At 33.1% G+C, this 25,429-nt stretch overlaps 1 protein-coding gene and 1 pseudogene across 3 annotated transcripts; both read left to right on the forward strand.

Moving 5' to 3' along the window:
• The first annotated feature begins 4,085 nt into the window (after positions 1 to 4,085).
• LOC110030079 (probable calcium-binding protein CML21) lies at positions 4,086 to 25,429 on the forward strand. 3 transcript variants are annotated; one of them, XM_020732633.1, is made up of 6 exons: positions 4,086 to 4,321; positions 7,266 to 7,418; positions 12,242 to 12,487; positions 15,678 to 15,877; positions 16,601 to 16,775; positions 25,174 to 25,429. In XM_020732633.1, the coding sequence occupies exons 3-6, from the start codon at positions 12,292 to 12,294 to the stop codon at positions 25,278 to 25,280; spliced, it is 678 nt and encodes a 225-aa protein (XP_020588292.1). In that variant the 5' UTR covers positions 4,086 to 4,321; positions 7,266 to 7,418; positions 12,242 to 12,291; the 3' UTR covers positions 25,281 to 25,429. The 3 variants fall into 3 exon arrangements, with proteins under 3 accessions (XP_020588292.1, XP_020588293.1, XP_020588291.1); XM_020732634.1 differs by lacking the exon at positions 7,266 to 7,418 and having other exon boundaries at positions 12,242 to 12,397; XM_020732632.1 differs by lacking the exon at positions 7,266 to 7,418 and having other exon boundaries at positions 4,087 to 4,321.
• Positions 21,546 to 22,621, forward strand: LOC110030078 (annotated as a pseudogene).

Here is a 25,429-nt window from a genome sequence, read left to right on the forward strand (position 1 = left end):
CTTAAATCCTCACATCTTCAAGGTTATTTGTGCTGATTGCTTCACACAAATGTAAATCCTAATAAATAAAAAAATTGCAGGATGAAACATCTAAATGATTTCTCCTAAATTGAAGCCAAATAATAGGATAGCTTGGGAAGTCATCGAAGTTCTCCTTCGGATCCGTGACATCCTCTAGTATTTCCTCCTTTAGACTCTAAAACAAAATGTTCCAAATTTGAACCAATCCCCTTCACCCTTCTTAGTCCGATATCTTTGAAATGTCCTTACCATTTGAACTCCTTGAAGGTAATTTTTCTTAATTTTTATCGAGAGTATTCTTAGGTAACTTTTATTACCTAAGATGTAATTAACTATAGGGGCTTGCCTTTATAGGAAGCTTTTCCCGAACCCAACATAATATAAACCCTATTTAATTCCTTATATTAAATAGGGGAACTTGTCGGCCAATACATTGGTTTCGCAGACCAAAACGGATGTCATAACTTTCTTTAGTTTATTTGATCGAGCCTCACTCTCAATTCTTGTGCTCATCCTTCGGGATAGATACAGGATTTGAGGTAAAGCGCTCTTTCATCTAAACTATGAAAATTATGGGTTCACTTTGACTTCATTTTTTTCAAAACTAAAATTTTTTAAAAAACGTCCTTCCGAAGCGGGCAATGGGATTTCGATTCCGATGACCGATAGCTTATTACGGGGAAACCCCACACTAAAAATAGTGCCGACATGATGATAGTTTGCAACCTAAAAAAGAGGGGGTTTTGTTGAACTAACAGTAGGTATAACACATTTGAACTGGAAATGCTCCTTCTATTATGACTACTTCTTTAAAGCCATTCTGATAAAGTTAATTCAGATTTGGTTAATATATTTGCCACACATGCATGAATCTATTTATGATATATTACTTCTTGCCTAGATCGATGATGCATCTTCAATTCCTGTGAGGGCACTCACGCTGATTTTCTAATATCAGCCATTGGTTTTGATTCATTTTCATCTCCCAGTCTATTTCCTTCGTAAATCTTCTTTTTTCATGAAGTTTTGCACTCCGCTCATTTATGTACATGCCAAGTAAAAGTTACCTGTAGTAAGAATCTAAACATGAATGTTTAGGTATTAGATATGTATATTCATGTAAATTACATTGTTTGTATGTAAATGCCCATAATTACTTATGTTATCATCACCTAATTACTTATGTACTAAATTCAATAAATTATACTCAAAGATCTATATCATTTACCATTTCTTCTTGAATTAAACTACTCTTGAAATTTCTATATGAGTTTAAATGTATGTTTATTTTCATATTATTTTAAGTTCATTTGCAAATATGAAATCCAAGAGAGCTTGGAGCAAGTGCCACTTGTGAATGAGATGTAAAAATTAATTTTGGTGAACTATGTTTGAAAGAAGGTAAACTAGGCAATCAACCAACAACTAGGGCTATTAAAACGGCTCGTTGTTTTCGAACAACTCATGTTCAGCTCGTTAAGAAGCTCGTGCTCGGCTCGTTCGCTAAGTTAACAAGCTAAACACAAAACAGGTTTGTTAGTTTTTGTTCGGCTCGTTAATTATATATATATCTTTGATAAGTAGTATTTTTTAAAAAATTAATTGACTACAAGGCTACAAAGATTTACAATCAACTAAAAGTATTAATTAAAAAAATAGAATAAAAATTTTTAAATTATATTCAAATGATGCTTTAATTTAAATAATAATGTTTAAATCTTGCCACAACCTTATGACTATGTGATTAGGGTTGTCAAACCGACTCTTTGTTCGTGAACAACTCGTATTTGGGTCGCTAAGCAAACGAGTCGAACCTAAACACACTTTTTGAGTCAAAAAATAAACAAACCGAACACAAGTTGAGCCTGGGCTCGCTTGTGTTCGGTTCATTTACACCCTTACCAACAATTTAGTTAAATAAGGAAGATTGGTAGAATATTACAATAAATTTCAAAGAGAAAACTGATAGGGAGTGCAATAGAACTCAACTAATTATTAAATGGGATCAATTGAAGAAGGGTTGCAAATTATGGAGTTAAACTAAGGATCAATTAGGTTGGGTTGGATACTATAAAGAAAATCATTGATGCATGAGATGTGTGGCAGCAAGAGAAGCTACATGTAAGCTATTTATGACTTCAGTCATATTATTTAGTAAACATATATGTGTACTTACAATTCATATCTTTGTTTTATAAACTGTAAGTTGTGTTAAATGCCAAATAATTTAGATAGAGCATCATGAATTTCAAACTAGAAGAGAAGTTAGAAGAAATATTTGGTGGTGTTATTGCTACAGAATCTTTAGCACAAACTCTAAGGGAAGATGTTAGCACATGCCTGCTTCTTCGATCCGAGGAGGTGTCAATATTGGGCAAAAGGGAGTGATGATGCTAGGACACATTTCCAATAGAAGAACACTTTTTTTCAGAGGCGTGGTTGGCTTCACATGTGGGGGGTTACAGGGAGGAGATAATGCTTTGGGTCTGGTAGATTTACAAAATTGACGTTGGCGCACATTTTTTAGCCAAAGAAAATGAAAGTGGAAATAGAAGCATGATTTTGTGGTATCTAAAAATTTAAGTGTTACATATGTAAACGGAGCAGTTTGACTATGAGATATGTAAATGCTAATGTTTTAAGTGCTATGTATATAAAAACTACTATTAAATAATTAAAAATTAATAATTGGTGAAAAATTAATCATAATTTTACAAATAGTTTCAATAGTTTCAATGGTATCATAATTTTAATAGTTTTTCATTAATCATAATTTTACAAAACCTTTGAAAATTATTTAATGAAATTAGGAATTACTTAAACCTTTTAAATCAATTATTAAACTAAAGGGAATTTATTTAATTTAAAATTTTTATTATTTAAATCATGAACTAAATAATATAATTAATTAAATAAAATTAAAAAATATTACTAAAATTTAACCACTGAACCCTAATGATAGAAACACCCAAATATTCTATGTTTAAAATTAAATTTTTATATTTTAAACTTTTAAATAAGACAAATAATTTATAAAAATACTTTTGGCTTCAAAACCTCATCAAATCTTTATGAAAGTATTAGGGTGACTTTTTAATATTTTTTTTAGTGAATTTAGAGAAAAAATTGAAGTCATTTAATATTCAAATAATGTTTGAAAATTAAAACCATAAAAAAGCCTAGAAAATCCAAATTAATCAAAATTAATAAAAAGTTTTATAAAAAAATGCATCTAATGGCCCTAAATCCTAGGGAATGTTCTTATAATTTTTAACAACTAATTTTAATTTTATTTTATATTTTTATTAAAATGATTAATAAATATTATAAATAATACAAATAAAAAATAATTCACAAAAAAATTCATGAAATTTTCTTGAAGTCTCGTGTGACTTAAAAAATAACTTGATAAAGCTTAGAGTTAAGTAAATCGTTTAAATTCAATTATCAAATTAAATTAAATTATCCTAATTTAATAATTCATTAATTAAACTTTTGAACTTGCAAAATTTATAATAAATTAAAAAATCCCAAAAAAATCACCAAAATTTGTATTTTAAATCTTAGGAATAGAGAAAATTTAGGAAAACAAAATTAAAATTTTAAAATAATAATTTTTTTTAGATTTAAAATTTAAATAAATCAAATGAATCATAGAAAATTAAAATGACTTAAAATCACTTGGAATTTTTACAAGAACTTTAAGATTTTCTTATCAAATATTCTTTTAAATTTTCATGAATTTTGTACATTATTAATTTTAAATATTTTCTTAGAGAAAAACACTTCAAAAATTCTAAAAAAAACAATTTATTTTTTTTAATTTGAATTGTCCTTTCATAAGACTACTCCAAGAAATTAATTTTATTTATTTATTATTTTTTTTTGTGGCGAAAAATGAAACTTCTAAGAGAAATCTGGTCCGTTCAATTGCACCACAAATACTTTAATCCACGTGCCGGCTCTGGCTGCAAGAAAACCATATTCCCTGTTCTATACTCAATAGCAAGCCGGCCATCGTAAGAATAAACCCAACGGATCCAGCAAACTCCATGTCTCAACCCTCCGATCACATCCCGTACGCATGCACGTGTACCAATCCCTATTTTCCGTAAAATACGTGGAACGCATTGTTCTCTCGTCTTCCCGACTTCCACAAATATTAAAATCCAAAATTCCTCCTCCGAAAGCCCCCGATTTTCCCTGGAGAAGAAATTGATTTCTCCATGTTTGTAGCTGTTGATGTTCTTTTCTTTGGCGATTTTGATTTTTTACTGGTATGAGAGGTTGAATTAAGAAGGTAAATTGGACTATTTTGTGCCAGCTAATGGATTGGTTTTACATCGTCTTTAATGGAGTTTGTTGTATAATCTTCTGTTCTAGTTAGTGTCTGTAATCGTGGATTAGATTTTTGATTGAAGAATCTGTGTGCGGTGCTTTCTTTTTGTTGTTTGATTTCTACTTTTTTTTTAGCGAGGGTTTGTGGGAGTGGGGCCAGTGGTGACCATTGTCTGGGAGAATTTGGAAGGGTTATCTTTGGTTTTTATGTGATTTGGATTTAAGAGGCTTGCTTGGTGAAAGTTATATTATTTGTTTTCTTTTGTCGCCATCAAATTTTTAGTTCTTTGATTGTTTTCTTTGTTTTTATCTTTTTATCTAATTACACATTTGAGAGCTTTGCTTGCCTGCTTCAGGATTAGAAGATTTGATTTTTGGGCTGTTTATTTTCTGTAAATTTGATGTGAAACAGCTGGAATACATTGATTTACTGTATTTTGTTTGGAGTTAAGATTGCTTATTTAGTTAACCTCACAATTAAACTTCTTGTGAAATTTACTGCCAGAAAATGAGGGCTTCCTTTGTAACCGGAATTCCTTGAACTACGAGAGATTAACTGTGGAGCCAAATAATTGCATTATTTTTGTTTTTGATGATAGATTTACGTACATTCCACCCAATTCTTATTAATTTTAGCCTTGGTTAGTTTTTGTGTTTTTTATTTTCAGTTGGTTGATTGTAATTGCTGCTTCTGCTCCATTATTAAAGTTACAATTTACTACAAGCAATAAATTGAGTTTATGTATGTTCAAATTTCAATGTATCCATGCACTCCCTTAGATTCATCTATATAATAGAAATATCTTTGTTTTTAAGCTTGGCAACGGAGCATTAACACATCAGAAGTTCTTAGGTTGGATGCTGTTTGCCCTAAATGTGTGATATTTTCAAATCCAAAAATGTAGAAGGATCCATGAAGTATTTTGGTATTGTGGCTTTGGCAGTGAATAGAAACAAATGAGGTGTCATGCAAGATTAGTTTTACTTGTTCTATGGATTTTACTGGTGTTAAAATTTGATTGTAATAGCTTACTCATTTAAATGAAATAATTTTTCTTTTTTATTAGTTTTTTTATTTTTTTACTTGATTTTACTTCTACTTTTCTCAATGGCTTCCTTTCTCCTCTATTTGCTTAATCATATCCATCTTATTTATTGCTGATGTCTTTTGCTTTTTAGTTCCACCATTAGATGATAAGTGACTAAACCATTTAAGAAGTTTTTATACTGAACTAATCTGCTTAAAAGTTCCTTTGACATTTTTGCTTGGTTAGCATTTTATTTTAGAAGAACATAATGATGAAATTAATGATTTATTCTATAGGTTGATCCAAAAAAGTGAAGTAGAGTTAGGGTTAGTGAATGTGCGTTAAGGTAAAGCTAGGTTTAAATGAGATATTTTTTGAGATTTGGAGACTAAAGATCTGAGTGGTGAAAATTTGCTTTCTCGAGAGAATTGAGCAGGAGCATGCATTTGGGTCTATGGATAAATGAGAGAAAGAGTAAGTCTTGCAAGTTACTTCAAGGAGACAAAGAAAAGAAATAGCATATAGAGAGTTGAGATAAATATTTATAGAGGTTTGGTTTGTTGATCTACATGTGCTTTTGGGGCAACCAAGAGGTATTAACTACTTTGTTATTATCTGAGTACGTTGGAAATGTTGTGCTTTTGGGGCAACCAAGTGGTATTAAATACTTTGTTGTTATCTGAGTACATTGGAGATGTTGTTGAGTCTTTAGAGACTTTTTGAGAGCATTGGGAAGAAATTAAAGACAGGAACAAAGTACAATAGGGAGAAATTACTCGAGGTAGATAATAAATTACTTACATCACATTGGAAGAAGAAAATGATTGATTGATAGAACACAAAATCAATTTTTTTTTCTGGATTTTCAGAAGAAATGAGAAAGTTAGCGATAAAATAATAAACGTTTGTCATATTGAGTGGGGATTGAATCACTCAGGTAGGCTTTTGTATTTGCGGATCAGGTTAAGCTAATGAAGGGCTTGGTTTCTGTTATTTTTGTTGGGGACTTTAAAAAGAGATTGAAAATAATTTTAGGGTTTTAATGTGGGAACGGCCATAGGACCATGAACTTTGTGGTCTTGATGGTGGAAAAACTTGCTATAAAAACTGCTGTTTCCACAAAATTGTCAGTGACAAAACTCGAAGATGAACAATCACAGAGATAAAGAGCTCGAATATGAAATTATGTAATGTGGAAGCGGAACATATTAGTCTTCTCATTTCTATTTATTTGGCTGATACATTTATGAGGAATCTAGAGCTTGAAAAGCCTTTGATAATTGAAAGGTAAAGGAGAGGAGATATTAGCCATCCCAGTGATTAGGTGAAGAGGGAGGGGAGCGGGAGTCGATGACTATGCTAAGAAGGATTGATGGCATCTAGGAGAGATGCAACTTGCTTTGTTTTAATTCCTTTGCTATCATTCAATTCTCACATGCAGTCCTAAGCCACTCTTTCTATAGAAGAGTATCTCGATAAGTATGAAAAATATTCAAAAGTAATAGGAAAGATGTAATGTGTTCTTATTACATATTTAAGCATGAAACATATTTAAAACATGTTTAAAAATAAGATGGACATTTGGCAATGATTTACATGAAGAAGAACCGACAGTTGTAATTGCTGTGCATTAATACCCTAGACATATTTACATTAATATCCCGGAAATACCTCAAAATAAAAAATTGCACTTGCAGCTCTTCGACACCTTGTAAATGAGGTAGGAGGGCTGAAGAAAAATTTAAGAGAAAAATGACTTCGCAACAAGAAACAGTGACAAGGACAGTAGCAGTTATTTTCTGAAGCAGAATTTGTATCATTGTGGATTTCTGCAGCAATAATTTTATGGATGCTGATTTCTGATGCCTTGAATTTCAGATTCGGTGTAAAAAAGTACGAGGTGGAAATCTGTCCTGAGCTCAGGAGTAGAAACAGAAACGGTCCAGAGCTCAGAGAGCACTAATGCATTGAATATTCTTGTTAGTTTCCTCGGGCTTACTGCATGTTCTGCTGAGGGAAGGCGTAGGCCAGATATTTCATTTGGCAGCATAAACTCCTCTTTGGTTTCTCATAATGTGAACAGGTTTAAGAAAAATGGGATTGAGTGGTTGTTTAGATGGCTAAATACGTAGATTTATTTTAGTGAGAACTTGGTGTTTGTGTTCAAACGTAAATTTGAATGGAAATGGGAAGCTAAATGATGGCTCCTGGTTTGCAGGATGTACTTGAGGTGAAGCAAATGTCGTGGAATGCAACATGAGGTAAAGGTATTCAATGATTAGCAGGAGAAAACAACAGAAATAAAGAACATAGTAGAAGCAAAACAACATACAGGCGTACAAAATGCTGGAATTAGTGGGAAAATAGCAAAATCATCGATTAAAATAAAAATATGCCACATACCATGTATGAGCAACAAAAAAATCATCCTAATCCTGCTTTTGGATAAACTGACAAAGTGCAGCATTGAATTTGGAAGAAGAAAACAAGACTTGTTGCCGTTTAGAAAAGATGAATGGATAAAACGAAAAAATAATGAAACAACCTAAACAACGAAAGAATCAGTTGTCTCACAATGTTTTCTTGTACTCTCGATATAAAAAAAATGAATCATCACTCAACCTAATGTGCAATCTATGTTGATTTCATAAGAACCAAGCGGAGAGGGATTCAAGTACAAACCATCTTTCAAATTGCCTATGTAAATAAAATTGGAGGTTCAAGACCATGGTAGTGGAAGGAGACTTACAGCTACTTAAGGAACAAGGAGAGTAAGAATTGGAGATTAGGTAGAGTTAAAGAGATAGGGATAGGGTTGAGAAGGGGTGGGTGGAATTATGAGAGGGAGAAAGGAGAGAAGCTTGCACGAGCCAAGGTTTTATTCACCAAATATTCATCATCCCTCATACAACATAATGAAACATCTATACATAGAAAATGACCTATGAATGTATGATGATGATTTGATTCAAGACGAATTTTCACCGGAATTAGGGCAATTAAAATACTTCATTTCCCCAATCAAGTCAAAGTAATGCAACACAACACAACTCACACGAATACATAAAAGATAAACATCTACAATTCGAGAGGTAGACGATCTCTCCCAAATCCTAGAGATAGGAAGTCTCCCCCAAACCCTAACCCTAAGACTCAAGACAACAATTTCATGCATACCCTCAAATCCTAAATATATTAGCCCTATTTATATCCACAATTCTAATAATAAAAGTCTAAATTATCTTTTGGCTAATAAAAGACAAAATTCCTTTTAGGTATCGGTGTAACAATACTCCCCTCCCAAAATACACCTTGTCCTCAAGGTGAAAAAAGAAACTGTTGCTGGATCAAGTCATGGGGCTCCCAACGTGGCTTCATTATCTGAAAATTTTTCCAGGGACCCTCATGAGTTCAAGATGCAGTCTTGTGTCCATCCTTTGTCCGTATAGGAATATGTTGTTACTCTTGACTTTAAATCAATTTAAGACAATACTGTCAACCCAATTAACTCATCAAATAGCTCATCAATCGTCAAAATCTTTTTCAATTTGTATCATGCATCTCTTTCATGTCATGCAACTCAATCAAAAATTTTAGCCATACTTCCCGAATTGCCCTCACCATAGTCTTGAGCATCACTAAAGACCTGCACAAATTGGGGCCATCGCGAAACATCACCATCTTGTCTCCCTTTTAAATTTACTTTGCAGTGTCCAAATTAGACCCATACAAACTCCGTTTCCCTTCTTCACATGTCCCATTCTCATCATCACTTATGAATTGTCTCTGCCCAGAAGAGTGTCACAGTAAAATGCACTAGCGAGGTTGGGTGTACTCCTTTGTTGGTATCCCACCACTATAATTCTCTATTCCAGGTCGTAATCCTTTGAGTCGATCTTATCCAACCCTAAATCACACATCCTGTTTTGCATGTTGTCGCTCATCCCTAAACTCCAATTTTTGTGCAATTTCCTCTAGATGTGGTCGTGCGAATCCAAGCTTGACTCATTTGCTCAATCCTTACTTCTTCCATTTGTTCCAGCAGTCCAAATGTCATGTTATTTATTCCAATTGCTGCCACTTGAGTTCGCTTCAGATCCCTTCACTTTTTCTTGTGGCTCTATATCCACCTAAAGCATCAACGATGTTGCGATGCCTCATAAATTCTTTAGATTGCTGCTGCTTGTATCCCCTCTAGACATCGTCGCTCGATCCCATGGTAGGTGGTGGCGGGTATGCGTGAAACTCCATTTTTTTATCATTTTTTTTGGGGTCGTTAAACCCTCCATGAACTGCCTCTTCATGGATAAAAATTGTTCCTTAATGGCCGAGAAACACTCATCTTTTTTAGATCCGATTTTGCTTGCTTATTTCTTCAGTTTTTCTATCAAAGCATCTATTTTTTGACTTTCATTACTCCCAAAAAGTTTTTTGATCATAAAGGCGAAACTCATTTACGCTGAATCACGACAGGAATGCTGCAATCCAATGCCGCAATCCTGTGGTTGGTTTCCCAAATAGCTCTTACCTCGAGTGTACCATGAGGTTTGGTCGTTGTATGTTGCGATCCCCCCTATAGGTCAAATCGAGCGACCCAGTTGCACATACGCCACGATCACGTTGTATGTACGTCGCAATCTCATCGCCTATTGTATCGTTCTGTTTTCTGCGATTCCCAGCTAGGTTGAAATGCTACTGTTTCGCTCGGTTTCTTGCGATATCACAAATGTGCAACATGTACGTCGCAATCCTACTTTGGCTTCCTAGCTAGCAAATAACAATGTTTTGCATGGGTCCTTCACGAAGTCAACGTGATGCAACGTAGACCATGTATGTTGCAATCCCTTTATTTCTCGTAAATCGACAGTCCTGATACCAATTTGATACGATCCTAGATGAATTTTCACTAGATTTACGACAAATAAAATACTTAATTTCACCAATCTTAAATCAAAACAATACAACACCGCACAACTCACATGAATACATAAAAAAGATAAGCACCTACAATTCAAAAGGTTGGCGATCTCTTCCAAATGCTAAAATTCGAGAGGTAGGAAGTTTCTCCCAAACTCTAACCCTAAGGCTCAAAACAACAATCTCATGCATACCCCTAAACCCTAAAGATATTAGTCATAATAATAATAATAATAATAATAATAATAATAATAATAATAATAATAATGATAGACTAAATTGCGACTAATAAAAGACAAAAATTGTACTAAGATACCGGCATAACGGATGACTAGGGTTCTTGGGGTCTAAAGTTATTAATGCAACCTAGAATGAGATATACAACAAAAAACAGTAAAAGAAAATCACAATCTTCGGTTCACTAATTCTTAATTTTAGCGAAAAAAACAATCATTATACCAAATATGCTTCTTTCGCTCCAAATAATGGTTTAACAGTTCCCAAAATATGAAATTTCACATAAAATAATGGCTGAATATAATATTTATTAAGTTTCACACTTTAATGAAAACTGTGAGAGGATAATCCAACTTGATAAATTTCATGCACAGTCCAACCAACCAATCAAATTAAAACAAGAATATGATAGAAATCATCGAAAAGAAGAATTAGTCCTCACATCATTAAGTGGAGACTCGCTCCGAGAAGTAACCATATACAACTGCAAAGCACTTCCTCCAATGCACATCCAACGAGCAAATTTACACGAATTGTACAAAATTAAAGTTGTTCTTGCAATACTCAATGTTTGATACCTTTTACATGCTTAATTTATCCTATTTTTTATAAACAAGGCTCAAAATTGCATCTTTTTGGTATCTTTCAAAATTTGAATTAAAATTATAAATCTTTAATTTAGTCTCGATCAGATTTTTTTCACAATATTGCTAAAATATTAACTTTTCAAACACAGAACAGTACAATATTGGAGGTCAATATATTCAACTTTTCAAAAGACAACAAAACACATAGGTTTGTGGAGGCAAAGCAGTGGGCATGTGCTTTCTATGCATGGCAAGAATGACCCAACCAAAGCCAGCTAGTGTCTAAGACAGTTTTTAGAGGGAAGTAAAGCACATAAAACTATTGAACAGAGAACATTAAGAGCTGGTATTAGCTACAGTTTAGTGATACTTTCCAACGAAAGGAAGAGTGAGTTGCAACATAGAACATATTTTGGAGATCTTGGAATATGTGCTAAACCAGGGATGCTTAAGAGAGGCGAATTGAATAAGCTTGCAATGATGACAAACCCAACAAGTTACTTAAATTCTACATCCCATTCTCATAAATGTCATCACCATAGACGTTTTTTTGCAATAAAATAAACTAAAAGTGAACATAATACAATGATAAAACTCATAGCGTTCGGTACCATTTGTGCTTTTGACAAGTGTACACCTTTAGATTTCCGTCAACAAAGTACATCATGATCAATATACTAAAAGGAAAATGCATAATGTTTAGGGCTTGTTTGGAATCAATTTTGTTTTTTTGTTTTTTTACCTTTTGTTTCTTAAAAACATGTTTATTTTAGTGTATTTTTAATATATTTTTATTTTTAATTTCTAAACAAATTAACATGTTTTTGAAAACTATTTTGAATATTTTTAAAAACAACTACACTTTAATCAAATAGCCAAATATATATTTTTTTGATACAAAACATAAATAAAATAAAATAAAAACCAAAAGTAAACCCAAATGACTTCTAAGATATTGATGGCAATGCTAATCAGCATGATCACCTCCACCACTAACATTTACAATGTTCTATCATGTGCTTATTTCGTATGTTAGGTTCTGATGTTGTTCTTCCTTCCTGCTAGTTTTCTCTCTTTACTGATGAGTTATATTTTTTGTCCTCCTCTTTGTAGGTCACACGCGTAACCTATATATTGCATGCCATCTTTTATTGTACGTTGAGATGGGTGGTTCTCTGGGAAAGAAAGAGTCTTCAAAGAATTATTCATCGGAATCAAAACTTGATGCAAAGATGGTTGACGCTATGCGTCAAAGAGCTACACAAGGAAGTACCATGAAATCATTTAATACAATCATAATAAAGTTTCCCAAAATTGATGAGAGCTTCAGAAAATGCAAGACTATTTTTGAGCAATTTGGCAAGTTTAATTTCAGATGTCATATTATTAATGATTTTTCAAAAAAAAAGTGCATATTTATCTGGTCGCGGCAGTCATTTTCATTATGCTTGATTCTACTTCATGTTAAATAAAAAAAAGGTTCTTGCCTTGGTATTTTTACAGAGGGACACAGTTTTGTTTATGGAGAACAATGACAATCATCACATCTTTGCTTTGGGAACTTAATTTAATGCTCTGAAGGCATTTTAAGCATGCCTATTCCTGCATAATTTTATACTGTTTAATACATGGGGTTTAAATGCTGAACTCTAACCTTTTTCCTATATAAACCATTTTTCAGTAATCATTTAATGATCCAATGTTTTCATATTTGTAGTCTCTAGAATTAGGGTAATTGATATTGAAGTCAAGGTATTGAAATTTTTTTGTTTTATGTCATTATTTCCTATGAGCTTGTGAGTGCATTCCATTCTATTCCAATGATCTGCATTTCTAAATTCCTTCTGGTGCTTCACTCCAAATGAATGCTAGCCTATCTACCGCGTTCTTTTTTGAAGAAATGTTTTAATGCGTAACCTAATTGTTCTAATAGCCCTGAAAAGTTTTGCACAACTAATGTTTTCATAAAGAGCTTAATTTGATCCAATCATTCCTATACCATAGCTAAAGAGACCTTCATATCCAATTTTGCAACGGTATGGCTTGTCAATGGCATGGCATGTCATGGGGTTATGCCATATTATTTGTTTCTGCAATATTGCTTATGGATATATGTGCATATTTTTTCATTAAGCTTTATATTAATTTAGAGTAAATTACACATGTTCTCTAGAGATAAAGACACTTCACATTAGACGATACTTTAGAAAATTTTCATTTCAGCTTCCGAGTTATAAGATCTTTCACTTTGGCCTTTTTTGTTAACATGACCGTTAATAAAAAAATAAACTTTCCAAAATGTCTTGGTCTTCTATTACTTTTTGTGGTTGAAATAGTTTCGTAGACCTAAACCCTCGACACTTTCTCATTTTTTGGAAATTAATATGGTGTCCAAGAACTAGAGTAAGTCAACAGAGAATGAACGTTTGATGGAAGAAGGTGATATAGAAGATGCCTCCATACTAAATAAAATTGTTGAGAAGATGCTAAAGGTAGAGAAGCGCCTGTCACCCAAAGGTGAAAGAAAAAATTGAAGGCTAAGTAATGGTTGGAGGAGTAAAAGATTTACATTAGGATTTTAAATAAAGCCATGAGCATGATGAACTCCATCACCCACATGATTGATAAGTTAGCGCATGGGTCCATCTGTCTCACTTTTTTTGAGTAGGCATGTGGATGCAGTGTAATTTTGAAATTGAAAGGGACTTATGTGAACAATGTTTGACGTGCATTACTTAAAAATTAGGCACCGTTTACAAATGTTGTTACAACTCAAATAGAATTACTCACATGGCTGAATTTGATAGAAAGTTAACTTTTGTTAATGGAAAATGACCTTCATTTAGATTTTAATAATTTATCTCAGAGACCTAATTGTGTTTTAAAGATGTAACTGTATCAAGGACCCACATGTAGTGTACTACCCTTTAATTTTATGTTATTTTCTATGTTTATATTAAATAATTTATTCCCAATATTTAAATTTATCTTTCCACCATCAAATTCTCTTAATGATAGGAATGAAATTCACAAAATAACTAGTGAACTGTACTTTGGAACTTAAAAGAGCATCTTTTTCTTGCGCATTGCGCTAGTTCTAGATAATGAACTATTTTTAAATTCGATTGTAAATGCGCCGCCTTGTTGAAAATCAGTTTGATGATCAAATATAGAAACTAATTGAAAATCAATTTGATGATCAAATATAGAAACTAATTATTAATATATGACCTTCAAGCAGATATGGCCTATTTGAGTCTTTTATTTCTTTAAATATGAGGGCTAGGGGATAAGAGAATCTGTTCACTATCAGTTATAATGCTCTTTTAAAGGCCACGCCTGTATTCTGTTGATTAGTAATTTCTTTGAAGCTTGGATTTCTTAATCACAATTTTATTCTAACATTTATTTCTTAAAGGACTTAGCAGGGGTGGGATTTTTTGAACAGCTAAACGAAGTGTGAGTTCTTTCAGTTTTGTAAATTTCATGTTTTGATAGCTAAGTTTTTTTCTTGATTAAGGATCATTTCATTAGATGTAATGAGGAATGCTTTTTTGACTAATGCAAGAACTAGCCGATCTGACTGTTCTAGTAATCATTACTTGAGTTTTGGCAGTTATCATTGTTTTGTCTTTTTTCTTTTTTTTTCCTTGGATTCTTGTTGAAGCTACTAAGTTGTGCCAAAAATACCAAACAAGTTGAAACTGACCAAACTTTTAAGGGCAGTTTGGGATCACTTACATATTTTGTTTTTCTTTTTGTTTTTTTTTTACCTTTATTTTTTAAACATGTCTGTTTAATAAAATTTTAACATATTTTTAATTTTTATTTTTAGTCAAAATAACTTTTTAGGTGTTTTGAATGTTTTTGAAAATAGTCATGTCCTAATTAAAAATGCCAATCATGCGTTATTGTAAAATAAAACATAAACAAAACAAAATAAAAACGCAAAATTGAAAACAAAAAATGAGAGTGATCCCAAGCAATCCTTTAGGCTCCATTTGGCATCACTTTTATTTTCTGTTTTTGTTTTCATTTTTACTTTTTATTTTTGAAAATATTTTTGGTTAGTATAATTTTTATACGTTTTTATTTCTTGGTTTTAAAAACACTCAAAGCTCCTAAAAGAGGTTTCAAGGGTTTTTTAAAATAACTACCTTAATTAATATGCTTTAATTTAAATCAAAACATAAACAAAAAAATGATAAACAAAAATCAACATTGATCTCAACTGAGGCTATTAATCCTGATTGGGTGAGAACTGGTTTTGATCTAGTTCTGGTAACAAACTGCTAAAACATACTCTTTTTTTTTTTTTTGCTTAAATTAAAAGCATTTCTTTAAGGCAGTGAGACATGATGTGAGACCATGGAACAATCATTTTTGGTGTTTTTTTTTTCATCAAATGCCCTTTAGCTACTTATCAATACCCTTTTTTCCTAACACTTGCACCTCTATGTTTTGTTCACCCTGAGTTGTGTAACTTATTTTTCTCATGACCAGCTTCAGCAATGGTTATTTATCTTATAAAGGCTCATTTCATTTTCAGATGAAGATTCTAATGGTGCAATTGATCCTGAAGAACTCAAACATTGTTTTCACAAACTTCAAGTTGATTTTACTGAAGATGAGATTAGTGAAATCTTCAAAGCTTGTGACATTGATGAAAACATGGCAATTAAATTCAACGAGTTTGTTGTCCTCCTCTGCCTTGTTTATTTATTGAAGAAGCCCACAACTACACCAGCAGTATCCTTTATATTTTCCAATGTACTTACTGTTTGTGCTGTCATATGTTTCAAAGAAATCCTTTTTTTTGGGTAAAAAATTGTTGGCAATTTTTTCTAATGTTTAACTAGAATTTGTCTTAATAACAGGAATTATTTTTGGTCGATAACATATTTGCAAGCTTTTGGCTTATTTATATTTGTTTTTTAGTGCTGATTATATCCGATGATTGATTTTTATATAAATGCATCTCATGTACCATTATTTTGTATGGATACTTTCTATGTTGCAGATCCTATACCATCTAAATAAAACAATTGGCATTTTTTTGCATGGGTATTTTTTTCTACTATTCAACTAGTTTTTGTCATAATAACAGGAATTATTTTTGGTGGATAACATATTTGCAAGCCTTTGGCTTATTTATATTAGTTTTTATTGCTGATTATCTCCGATGATTGGTTTTTACTTCGATGCACGCACCATTATTTTGCATGGATTACTTTCCATGTTAGGAGAGTTGCAGATCCCATACCTACTTAGGAACTGGATCTTGTTGCAGGATTTTTTGTTTGGTTTTTATCTTGCTCAGTGCTTTCATGTCAGTAAGACTCCCATGATAGTTGCAGTTTGTTTTTAAAATTTTTATACACGCATGCAATATATTTATAGCTGAAGTTTTCTTCCCAAGTTGTAAAATTTCTTTATTGTTCAATGCTGGATTTCCAATAACCTTGTTGCTAGAAATCAAGATTAGGGTTGCCAGAACTGGAGTCTACTTTTCAAACTTTGGTTGATGCCTTTGTGTTTCTCGACAAGAACAAAGATGGGCATGTTAGTAAGTCCGAGATGGTTGAAGCCATAAATGAATCAACCTCAGGTGGAAGATCATCTGGACGGATTGCTATGAGAAGATTTGGTTAGTGTATTTTATTTAATCTCTCTCAACAATGAACAATATTGTATGTAGATATTTGTTGTTTAGTTTCTGCATTCTTAAGTTTTTAACCTTTCCTAGGGTTAAGACTGATTGAACTTTCTTGAAAAAAAGAATATTGGCAGACTTAAAAATTATTGTTTGGGGTGTCTTTGTTGGTTTGGTTGTTGATTAAAAATGGGAGTGCAGAAGGTTTGTGAAGTCAATAAGAATTTTTTTGTTATGGTTTTATGTTTAGCTTTTAGGGATTTTCTAAGAGATGCTTTAACTAATGAATCTATGGAGGACTGAGAATAGTACGCCATGGTATTATTAGGTATTGAATTCTTTAATCAGAATTAGGGTTCTCTGCTTGCAAACTCATTCATTCTCCTTCTACGGATCAGATAAGCGGATATGGTCTGGGTTGTGCTATGATATGGAGTTTTTGGAGGTCGAATAAATCAAAGTACTCAACAACAAATTTGTATAGAATCGAGTTTAAAAAAAAATTGAGTTTAGTTTACTTAATTTCTATAAAAATCATGGGATATAATATGTTCAAATGATTGGAGGTAGTCACAAAATATTTGGTGACAGGATTTAGGAGAAAAAAATATTGTCTTTTGAAGAGAATTGAAGAGATTATAGCAATCATTGCTTCAAATTTGAAAATAATGCTCTAAGTCCTATTTGTAGGACTATAGGAGCTAAGAACTCTGAACAAATACAGTTTCAGTCATAATCGGATTGCACTTAAATAGAAACTTACCCGAAAAATGTTTGTAACTAAAAAAGCATCAATTTTTGTGAAGTGGCCTTCCTTAAAGCCTCAAAATACATTTTATTAATATTGGTATTTCAACCAATAAAATTTTCAAGGCAGTTCTTTCTATCCTAAAATCCTTTGTATAGTCTTTTTCGCATGCTTATTATGCTAAGTTCTTTATAATCATATTTATTTTTCTTCCTTATGTTTGATAGGGTAATATTGTGATTTAAAAGTTTCTTATGCTTTGTTATATCAAAGTTGATAATGTGAATTCCACCACACTAAAATGCGTGAAAATTTTTTCAAACAAGCAAAAGTAATTTTTTTTATCAGGTAAACTGTAAATCATGAATTATATTTCCAGGAGCTCAAAGCAATTGTCAAATATCAATTACCTTGGCTTTGATGTTGTCACCAAGTAAGGCTAACTCTAAATTTACCTAATCCTTAAAGTGAAGGGTTTCTTTTCTCCTTTCTGCTGCACTACGTGTCTTTGAATTCTAAATATCTTGGAATTATATCTATCTTATTGGTTCTCTTCTACTTCATTTTAGATGGTGAATGAGCCGGTAATGGTGGTGTTGAAGATGATCCCCTATTAGGAAGTTGCCATGATGTCAGTCAACTGAGCTTTTAGTTTGACATCTCTTGGGACTTCTGTTTGAAATTAAAGAGAGAATCATCCAATATGTGAAATCTCCTCTCTTGATGAACTGGTTCAACTGGATAAGGTTCAAGCTCCATAAAATCATTGAAGGTATACCTTCCAGTTCTTAGCTTAAATGTAAGGAAATTTTAATGGGTTTCAACTTTGCTTCCAATACTGTGAAGAATTTGAGTATAGAGGACTTATGCAGCCAATAGAATATTTAGGTTATGGATTTATGTTGGAAGCTTTTAAGATTTCTCTGAAAGATGTTTTCAACGAATGAGTCCATGGAGACATAAGAAGAGGCGTGCAATGATGTGAATTAGCATATTCAACCATTCTTGTTACCCTTATTGGGGTTTCTCCACACGCAAAGAACTTTTTGAGTGCTTTGGTGAAGAAACCATAGTTTGTGGTGCAATGTGGGGTCAATGGAGGCCTAGCTTGCCAAAATACATAACAATAAAGTAGTAGATAATCATATTAGAGAAAAATAGAGTTCTAAGTCACTTGATTTCAATAAGAAATGAAGATTAATTTGAAATATTAGATGTGGTCCAAGTATTTGTGACCGAATTTGGGAGAAAGAATAATTTGGTTATGTGGTGAGCATTGTGGAGAGGATATAGTTTTCCTTGCTTTGAACTTAAAAACATCCTAAAGGCCTCATATTTATGTAAATTATTGAGAGAAAGGAATTTGTGTGCCTTACTGATTGAATATGTGGACCTTGTAATTAAGGTATTACTTCTTAGTTGGCATGCATGAGGATATAAATAGAAAATAAATGAAGAAAATTAGTACTACCATTTATGAGACTTGCAATGCTTTATGGCGCAGAATGTTGGCATTTAAAAGAGAAGCATAAAAATAAATCAAGTGTTGCTGAGATGAGAATTCTTTAGTGGATGAGTGGCTTGACACTTAGAGACAAAATACAAAACAAATGTATCCGCGAAAGGGTTGGTGTAGCTCCAGTGGCAGACAAGATTAGGGTTGGTCATCTTAGATGGTTTGGTCATATTAAACATCGACCATCTGATGATCCAGTTAGGAGAGTGGATATTTTAGATTCGATTTATGTTAAGAAAGGTAGGGGACCTAAAAGACTTGGGCATAATGTATAAAACAAATATCTTAATTTATTAGAATTAAATCAATGGAGAAAAAAGATTCATGTAGCCTACCCCACATAGTGGGATAAAGGCTTGGTGGTGTTGATGGGTTAGAAGACTTCCCATGGCGTTGATGTTGCATCACACCAAACATGTTTCTTTTAGGTCGATGGGAAGTCTTAGCTCTCCTTACGATGCCTTTTATGTCTGAGAGATGCTAGAAGATTGTCAAAAAATTGTGAACAGACTTGACGAATAACATAAAATGGAAATATTCATAATAATTGCCAAATTAATGAGCAAAAAGAATGCTTAAATTTTCATATGAACCATCTTAAAAAGAATAAAATTGAATGCTACATCACTTGTATAATACTTATAGGGGATTTAGAGGTTTGCAAATAATCATAAACAAGATCATATCATAAACACTTCAACTGTTATGTGTGACATCAGGTGGATTAAAGAAAAATCTTTTTAATGGATATTGGAATAGTCTGCACTTTGCATTGAAAGTGCAAAGAATAATTTTAGTTTACACTAGCACATTTGAAGCAGCCATAATAGCTCCCTAATAAGGGTGAACTAAGTCTTTTGAACTTTCAAAGCTTCAATAAGCAATGGACTAGTGCAAGTATTCAAGAATTAAAATTGACAAGGTTGATGTTGTTAATGATATTCAAATAATTAAATTAAAATAATTTGTGAATACAAGTTTTTTAAACATCACATCTTAATGATGACCATGTTTACTAAAAATATAAAATAGAGGAGTCTATTTAAAATTAATTTTTTCAATTAAACATTAAAGTATTCAGGTAAAGTTGTCACCTAAAGCTTAAAGCAAAATCTATCCACCATGTGCACCAATTTGTCATGGGTGACAAATTTATGATTGAATATCTGCTCACAAAGAGCGTACTCCATATCTAATGTATTATTACACTCTTGAAATAACTTGCATCAGTAAGTATGTGATCGTAATTCTCTATCATCATGATAGACCAAATGACTCCACAAAAATTAGCGGTTACGATCAGAGCTCTATGATCGGATGGTTTGCCAAACGATTCTATTATATTACAATCATGGTGTAGCCCGTTTATTCCCTAATAATGTTCTACCCTTCGAGTTATGAAGCATAAGAGTACATTTGACAGCACAAAGCCTTTTGTCTGTCAAGATTGACTAAGATTTATATTTTTAGACAAACATGAACTTGTGACCTATAAAGACTCTTTGGAAGATGCAACCCATGGTTACTGGCGATGATTATTTGGTCATTTGGGCCAACTATCTCCTCTAAATAAGTAAACTAGGTATCACAACAATTTGGGATGAGGAATCATTCTTGATCGAGTTTGTCATCATCTGCACCCATCCGCTCTTAAGTTCATGGTGATGCACCCATCCGCTCTTAAGTTCGTGGTGATAAGTTTTATAATATAAAATCTAAATTTGTTGTCGCTATATGCCGAGCTAAATATTTAGCACATAATGACTAGCCTTAATTGACAGTGCTCTCTCATTACAGAGAGGGTTATATAATCACAGGGGCAACATCTATGAGAAACATAGAATTAGACCTTTAAGTCCTCGTAAAAGGAGGCCAAATCTCTGGATTACATCTTATCAAAATTAATATTCAGTATTTTGAATATTTGATTTTAATACTGATTAAACTCTCAGCTGACGTCGGGGCATGAATTTTTGGAGCCTACACTAGTTATTTTTCAAATGGGAAGAGACACCCAAACCTAAAATTTAGGGCATAACTAATGAGTTTGCTTCAATATGAGAATCATTTATGGATGTTTGAGAATTTGAAATCAAACAATCACTCTTTTGATAGAGCATGACAAAACATTGGGTAGTTGTAATGAGAGTACACTTAGAAGGAATATATGATTTATAAGCATGCTTTGCTAAATGGCCCCTTTCTATTTTGGCAACCAAAAGCCGCCATGCTCGCGGTCGCAACTCTTTCGTTCTTCGACTTGTCTTCATCCTGCGGTCATCAAGTCGCAGATTCTGTAATTTCGATACTCCTTTTCTTTTCGTGAACGAAACCAACTTCCTCAAAACAAAATCTTTTTACCGGCAATAAGTTTACTGCTTGCGTGAAGTTTGTTTTCTCACCTCTCATCTCGGAGATGTCGAGCTCCGTAGTATATTGGGAGAATGCTTGGAGCATACCCATGGCTGGTCTCCAGCGTTCTTCGCGTGTATGACTTTCATTACCAGGCCGCAGTAGTTGGTGTTCATGTTCATCTTGGAGGAAGATTCTTTGCGCCTCCATGGCGCTTCCGATGAATTTCGGGGACGGGCTTGCTTCCTTGGAAAGCAATAGCTCGAATGTTGTTGAGAACCCAGATGAAGGTATAAATGTCAATGATGAAATAATCGACATTCATATTGAGTGTAGAGATGTTCACAAATCCTTTGGAGGGAAGCAGATTTTAAGTTTGTGCTTTAAGGTTAGACATGGCGAAGCTGTGGGAATTATTGGTTCTTCCGGAACTGGTAAATCCACTGTGCTCAAGATCATGGCCGGATTACTAGCTCCAGACAAGGGGGATGTTCTCATATGTGGAATGAAAAGACATGGATTAGTTGACGATGAGGAGATGGCAGGTCTTCAAGTCGGCTTGGTTTTTCAGAGTGCAGCACTTTTTGATTCACTTACAGTTCGTGAGAATGTTGGTTTCCAGCTGTTTGAAAATTCAAGGATGCCACAAGATAGAATAGCTGAGCTTGTCAAGGAAAATTTGGCTGCTGTTGGGCTCAAGTGGGTGGAGGATAGGTTGCCTTCTGAGCTATCTGGAGGCATGAAGAAACGGGTGGCATTAGCCAGATCTATTATATATGACAGTATACTAAGGAGGCAGTTGAGTCAGAGATACTACTATATGGACGAACCCACCGCAGGATTCGATCTGATTGCGTAAACTGTTGTTGAAGATCTCATCCAGTTGGTGCATCTGAAAGGAGAGAGAACCACTAATAGCCTCAGAAAGATCGCGTCGTACTTTGTTGTTACTCATCAACATAGTACCATAAGAAGAGCCGTTGACAGATTGCTTTTTTGGTATGACGGAAAGGTTGTTTGGGAAGGAACGACTCATGAATTCACTACTTCCACTAATCCAATTGTTAAGCAGGGAGTTTGGATGGGCCAATTAAGTATTGAAAATAGTTTTGTCACCATCATCTCAGCTGTTGTAGATCTATTGAAGCTAAGATTGCTCCAATTTACTTTCTGAGTGGTATCAGTTTGTGCTATTCTTTTGTGGGCATTTCGGCACTTCTTAAGGTTATGCATGGTAAGAAAAAAAAGCATGCTTTGCTAAATAGGATACATATTTGGCCTGATAAGATCCCCTTTCCCAATGGCTACAGTCACATTACGTCTGTCCTCCACATTTGTGACCACCATGGAAGTTTGACTAGAATTTGGTGTAGGAGATGGCAACTCAGTAACTTGACCCAAAGAACATGAAAAAGAGCAATTACAAGCTTGGGAATTGTAAAATTTGCACTAATTGAGATTGAACATGTCAATGGGATGGATTAATGTAAGTAGAAATTTAGCAATCAAGAAATGGTCATTTTGCTAGTGCCAGATCTCAGGACCCATAGTAAAAGTTTTGTAGGGACTGCAATCATCCCACTTACCTCGTAGGATATTATTTTAATCCTAGAATGACTAATCATTATGTGACATAGAAATAGGCCAGAGTATGAAGTGCATGTCCTGGAAATGTTATTTTTCTAGAACCACATAAAGCAAAGAGAACCTCAAATTGTTTTAGTAGTCTAGTGAAACATGATTGTGGAAGTACTAATAGTTAAGAACTGTTCAACAAACAATTAAGAATGTTGTCATAAGTTGCAATTCGTTTGAACATGACAATTTCATCACAAGTTGGAGGAGATGCTTTAAGATGAATGAGTCTTTCATGAGAATCAATAAAAAAATAATGGTTCCTGGATTAGAAGAGGTAATTGTTAGTGTTAAATTTGGAGTGCCAATGGTGGAAGATGTCTTTGCATAACATAGGTGAGACAAAGAGGCCATGATATCGTATAAGATAAGAGTCAAAGAAAATTGGTTAATTGATGAAGGTGTAGATGCAAAAGAAGGGAGTGAGTAGTGAGCGAAGCCAACATTTTTTGTGGAACGGAATGGTTAGCCCATCGCAGCATTAGAATAAACCAGAAGCCTTGCTTCATTGATTTAGGCAACTTCTTATTTGGAAATAAAAGCGAGTATAGAGGACCTCGTTGTGCACGCTTCACTTAATAACTTGATTTGACACTAATTTTCTTTCTCAAAATACTTTGCTATGCCAACTTAAATTTTGTGGCTTAATTCTTCATTAATCAAATCACATCCAATATATAACCGCTATAAGAAAAGAAAAGAGCTAGCGGTAGATAAAATAATAAGCAGCGGAATATATACTAAACCCACTATTAAGTGGCTAAATTTATTTATTAAATTACGAATCTATTTGAAGGTGGCTAATTTTTATATTTGTCCTTTTTTATTGTAAAAAAAGTCACCTTGTGTGAGATCATCAAGGCTCATTTGGTAGCTTGAAATTAGAAATCTTGTTTTGAAAAGCAATAAAAATAAATTCATCATTTATTTGGGAATGTTTTTAAACACCAACGTTGATTCAAATTCCAAGCGCCTTTCCTAACTTTCTCAAAAACACTCTTCTCATTTTCACAAACAAATTAATGGAAAATCATCTCTTTTTTTCCCCTAAAATATGTTCTTTTTACAAGCTACCAAATAAGGTCAATTAAATTTGAGGAAATCACAACTTATTTTATGCCTCCACTGACTTGACAGCAAATTTATGCGATCAAGGCAATTTTTATTTTTCATCTTTCTTTGCTAAGCCCTACATTTGAGTTCAGAGTAAGATTTCAAATATTTTCAACTCCAAATTATGTTCATTTGTTTAAAAAAACCTGATTAACAGCTTAAAAATTCTTAACCAAAAATTGGGTATAAAACACAACCCACTCCTACCCTCCTTTCTTTTGCTCCCTTTCACCTAATTCAGGAACTGTGGTTTGGTGTTTTTTCTTAAATGTAGGATATATTGGTAATTATGTAAAAAAGACTACAGTTCCAATTGTATCTAAAAATATTTTAAAGATGAAGATATGATAACAAGATATGATAACCCAAAGAAAAAATAAGCATTCAAGCACCCTCTTAATCCCTTGGTTGTCCATGCCATATATGAAGGATAATTTGAAGATTTTTAAATTAAAGGTTAGTATCATAATTAGGATAACTTCCTATTTTAGTGCAATTAGATTAGGACTGAATTTGAAATTGTTTTGGTTGACTCTTATATTTTTTTTGCTTAAGTAGATTAGTTCCTTAATGTAAATTGATTATATCAAGGATATATGATTTGATATCCTTATAATTATATCGGTCTATTGTCAATTCCATTTGTTTAAAATGTCATTTCTCATCTTTCTGTGGTGATTAAAAATCTGTGATTGTTTTTGGTGAATCTTCCTGTTAGTTTCAATGCACTAATTTAACTAAAAGGTTTGTTTCCGTCTACAATCCCCTTAACAAAGCTGTTAGTAAGCTACGTTATAAATGCAATGGCTTTGATTAGAATTGAGTTAATTTGTCATTATGGGTCTTAATTAAGTTTTTAATAACTATTTAGCTCACTGGAGTATTTATAATCTATAAATACTCTTTACTCCGACATGAAATTAGGATTTACAAGATGAATGAAATGAGCTTTGGATCTATTCTACGAGATTTAGACGAACTTGAAGTTGTATTATCTCATTTTATTTATTTATTTATTGTCACTGCAGAAGAGATGGATTGGGATAAGAATGGAATGGTGACCTTCAAAGAGTTCCTTTTTGCTTTCACCAGGTGGCTAGGGATTGGAGGCACTGAAGAAGATGAAGAAGAATGAATGAATGGCTGTGCTTCCATATTATCTTCACTATTCAGCAAGGTTTGCCCTCTCCCTGAAGCAGAAAACCTGTAATTGGCCATATAATCTCTTCATTAACCTGGTTAGGAATCTAATCAATGAATAATAAAATGTTATGGTTAACTTGA

The sequence above is a fragment of the Phalaenopsis equestris genome, unplaced genomic scaffold (assembly GCF_001263595.1).
Source record: "Phalaenopsis equestris unplaced genomic scaffold, ASM126359v1 Scaffold000650, whole genome shotgun sequence".
NCBI classification, from domain to species: domain Eukaryota; kingdom Viridiplantae; phylum Streptophyta; class Magnoliopsida; order Asparagales; family Orchidaceae; genus Phalaenopsis; species Phalaenopsis equestris.

What these genes read in the sequence shown, in the direction of transcription:
- LOC110030079 (XM_020732633.1), top strand. Translation starts at nt 12,292, where the DNA reads ATGGGTGGTTCTCTGGGAAAGAAAGAGTCTTCAAAGAATTATTCATCG. An exon ending in AGCCCACAACTACACCAGCA is followed by an intron (nt 15,878 to 16,600) that starts GTATCCTTTATA and finishes CCTTGTTGCTAG; the next exon opens with AAATCAAGATTAGGGTTGCC. An exon ending in GATTGCTATGAGAAGATTTG is followed by an intron (nt 16,776 to 25,173) that starts GTTAGTGTATTT and finishes TTGTCACTGCAG; the next exon opens with AAGAGATGGATTGGGATAAG.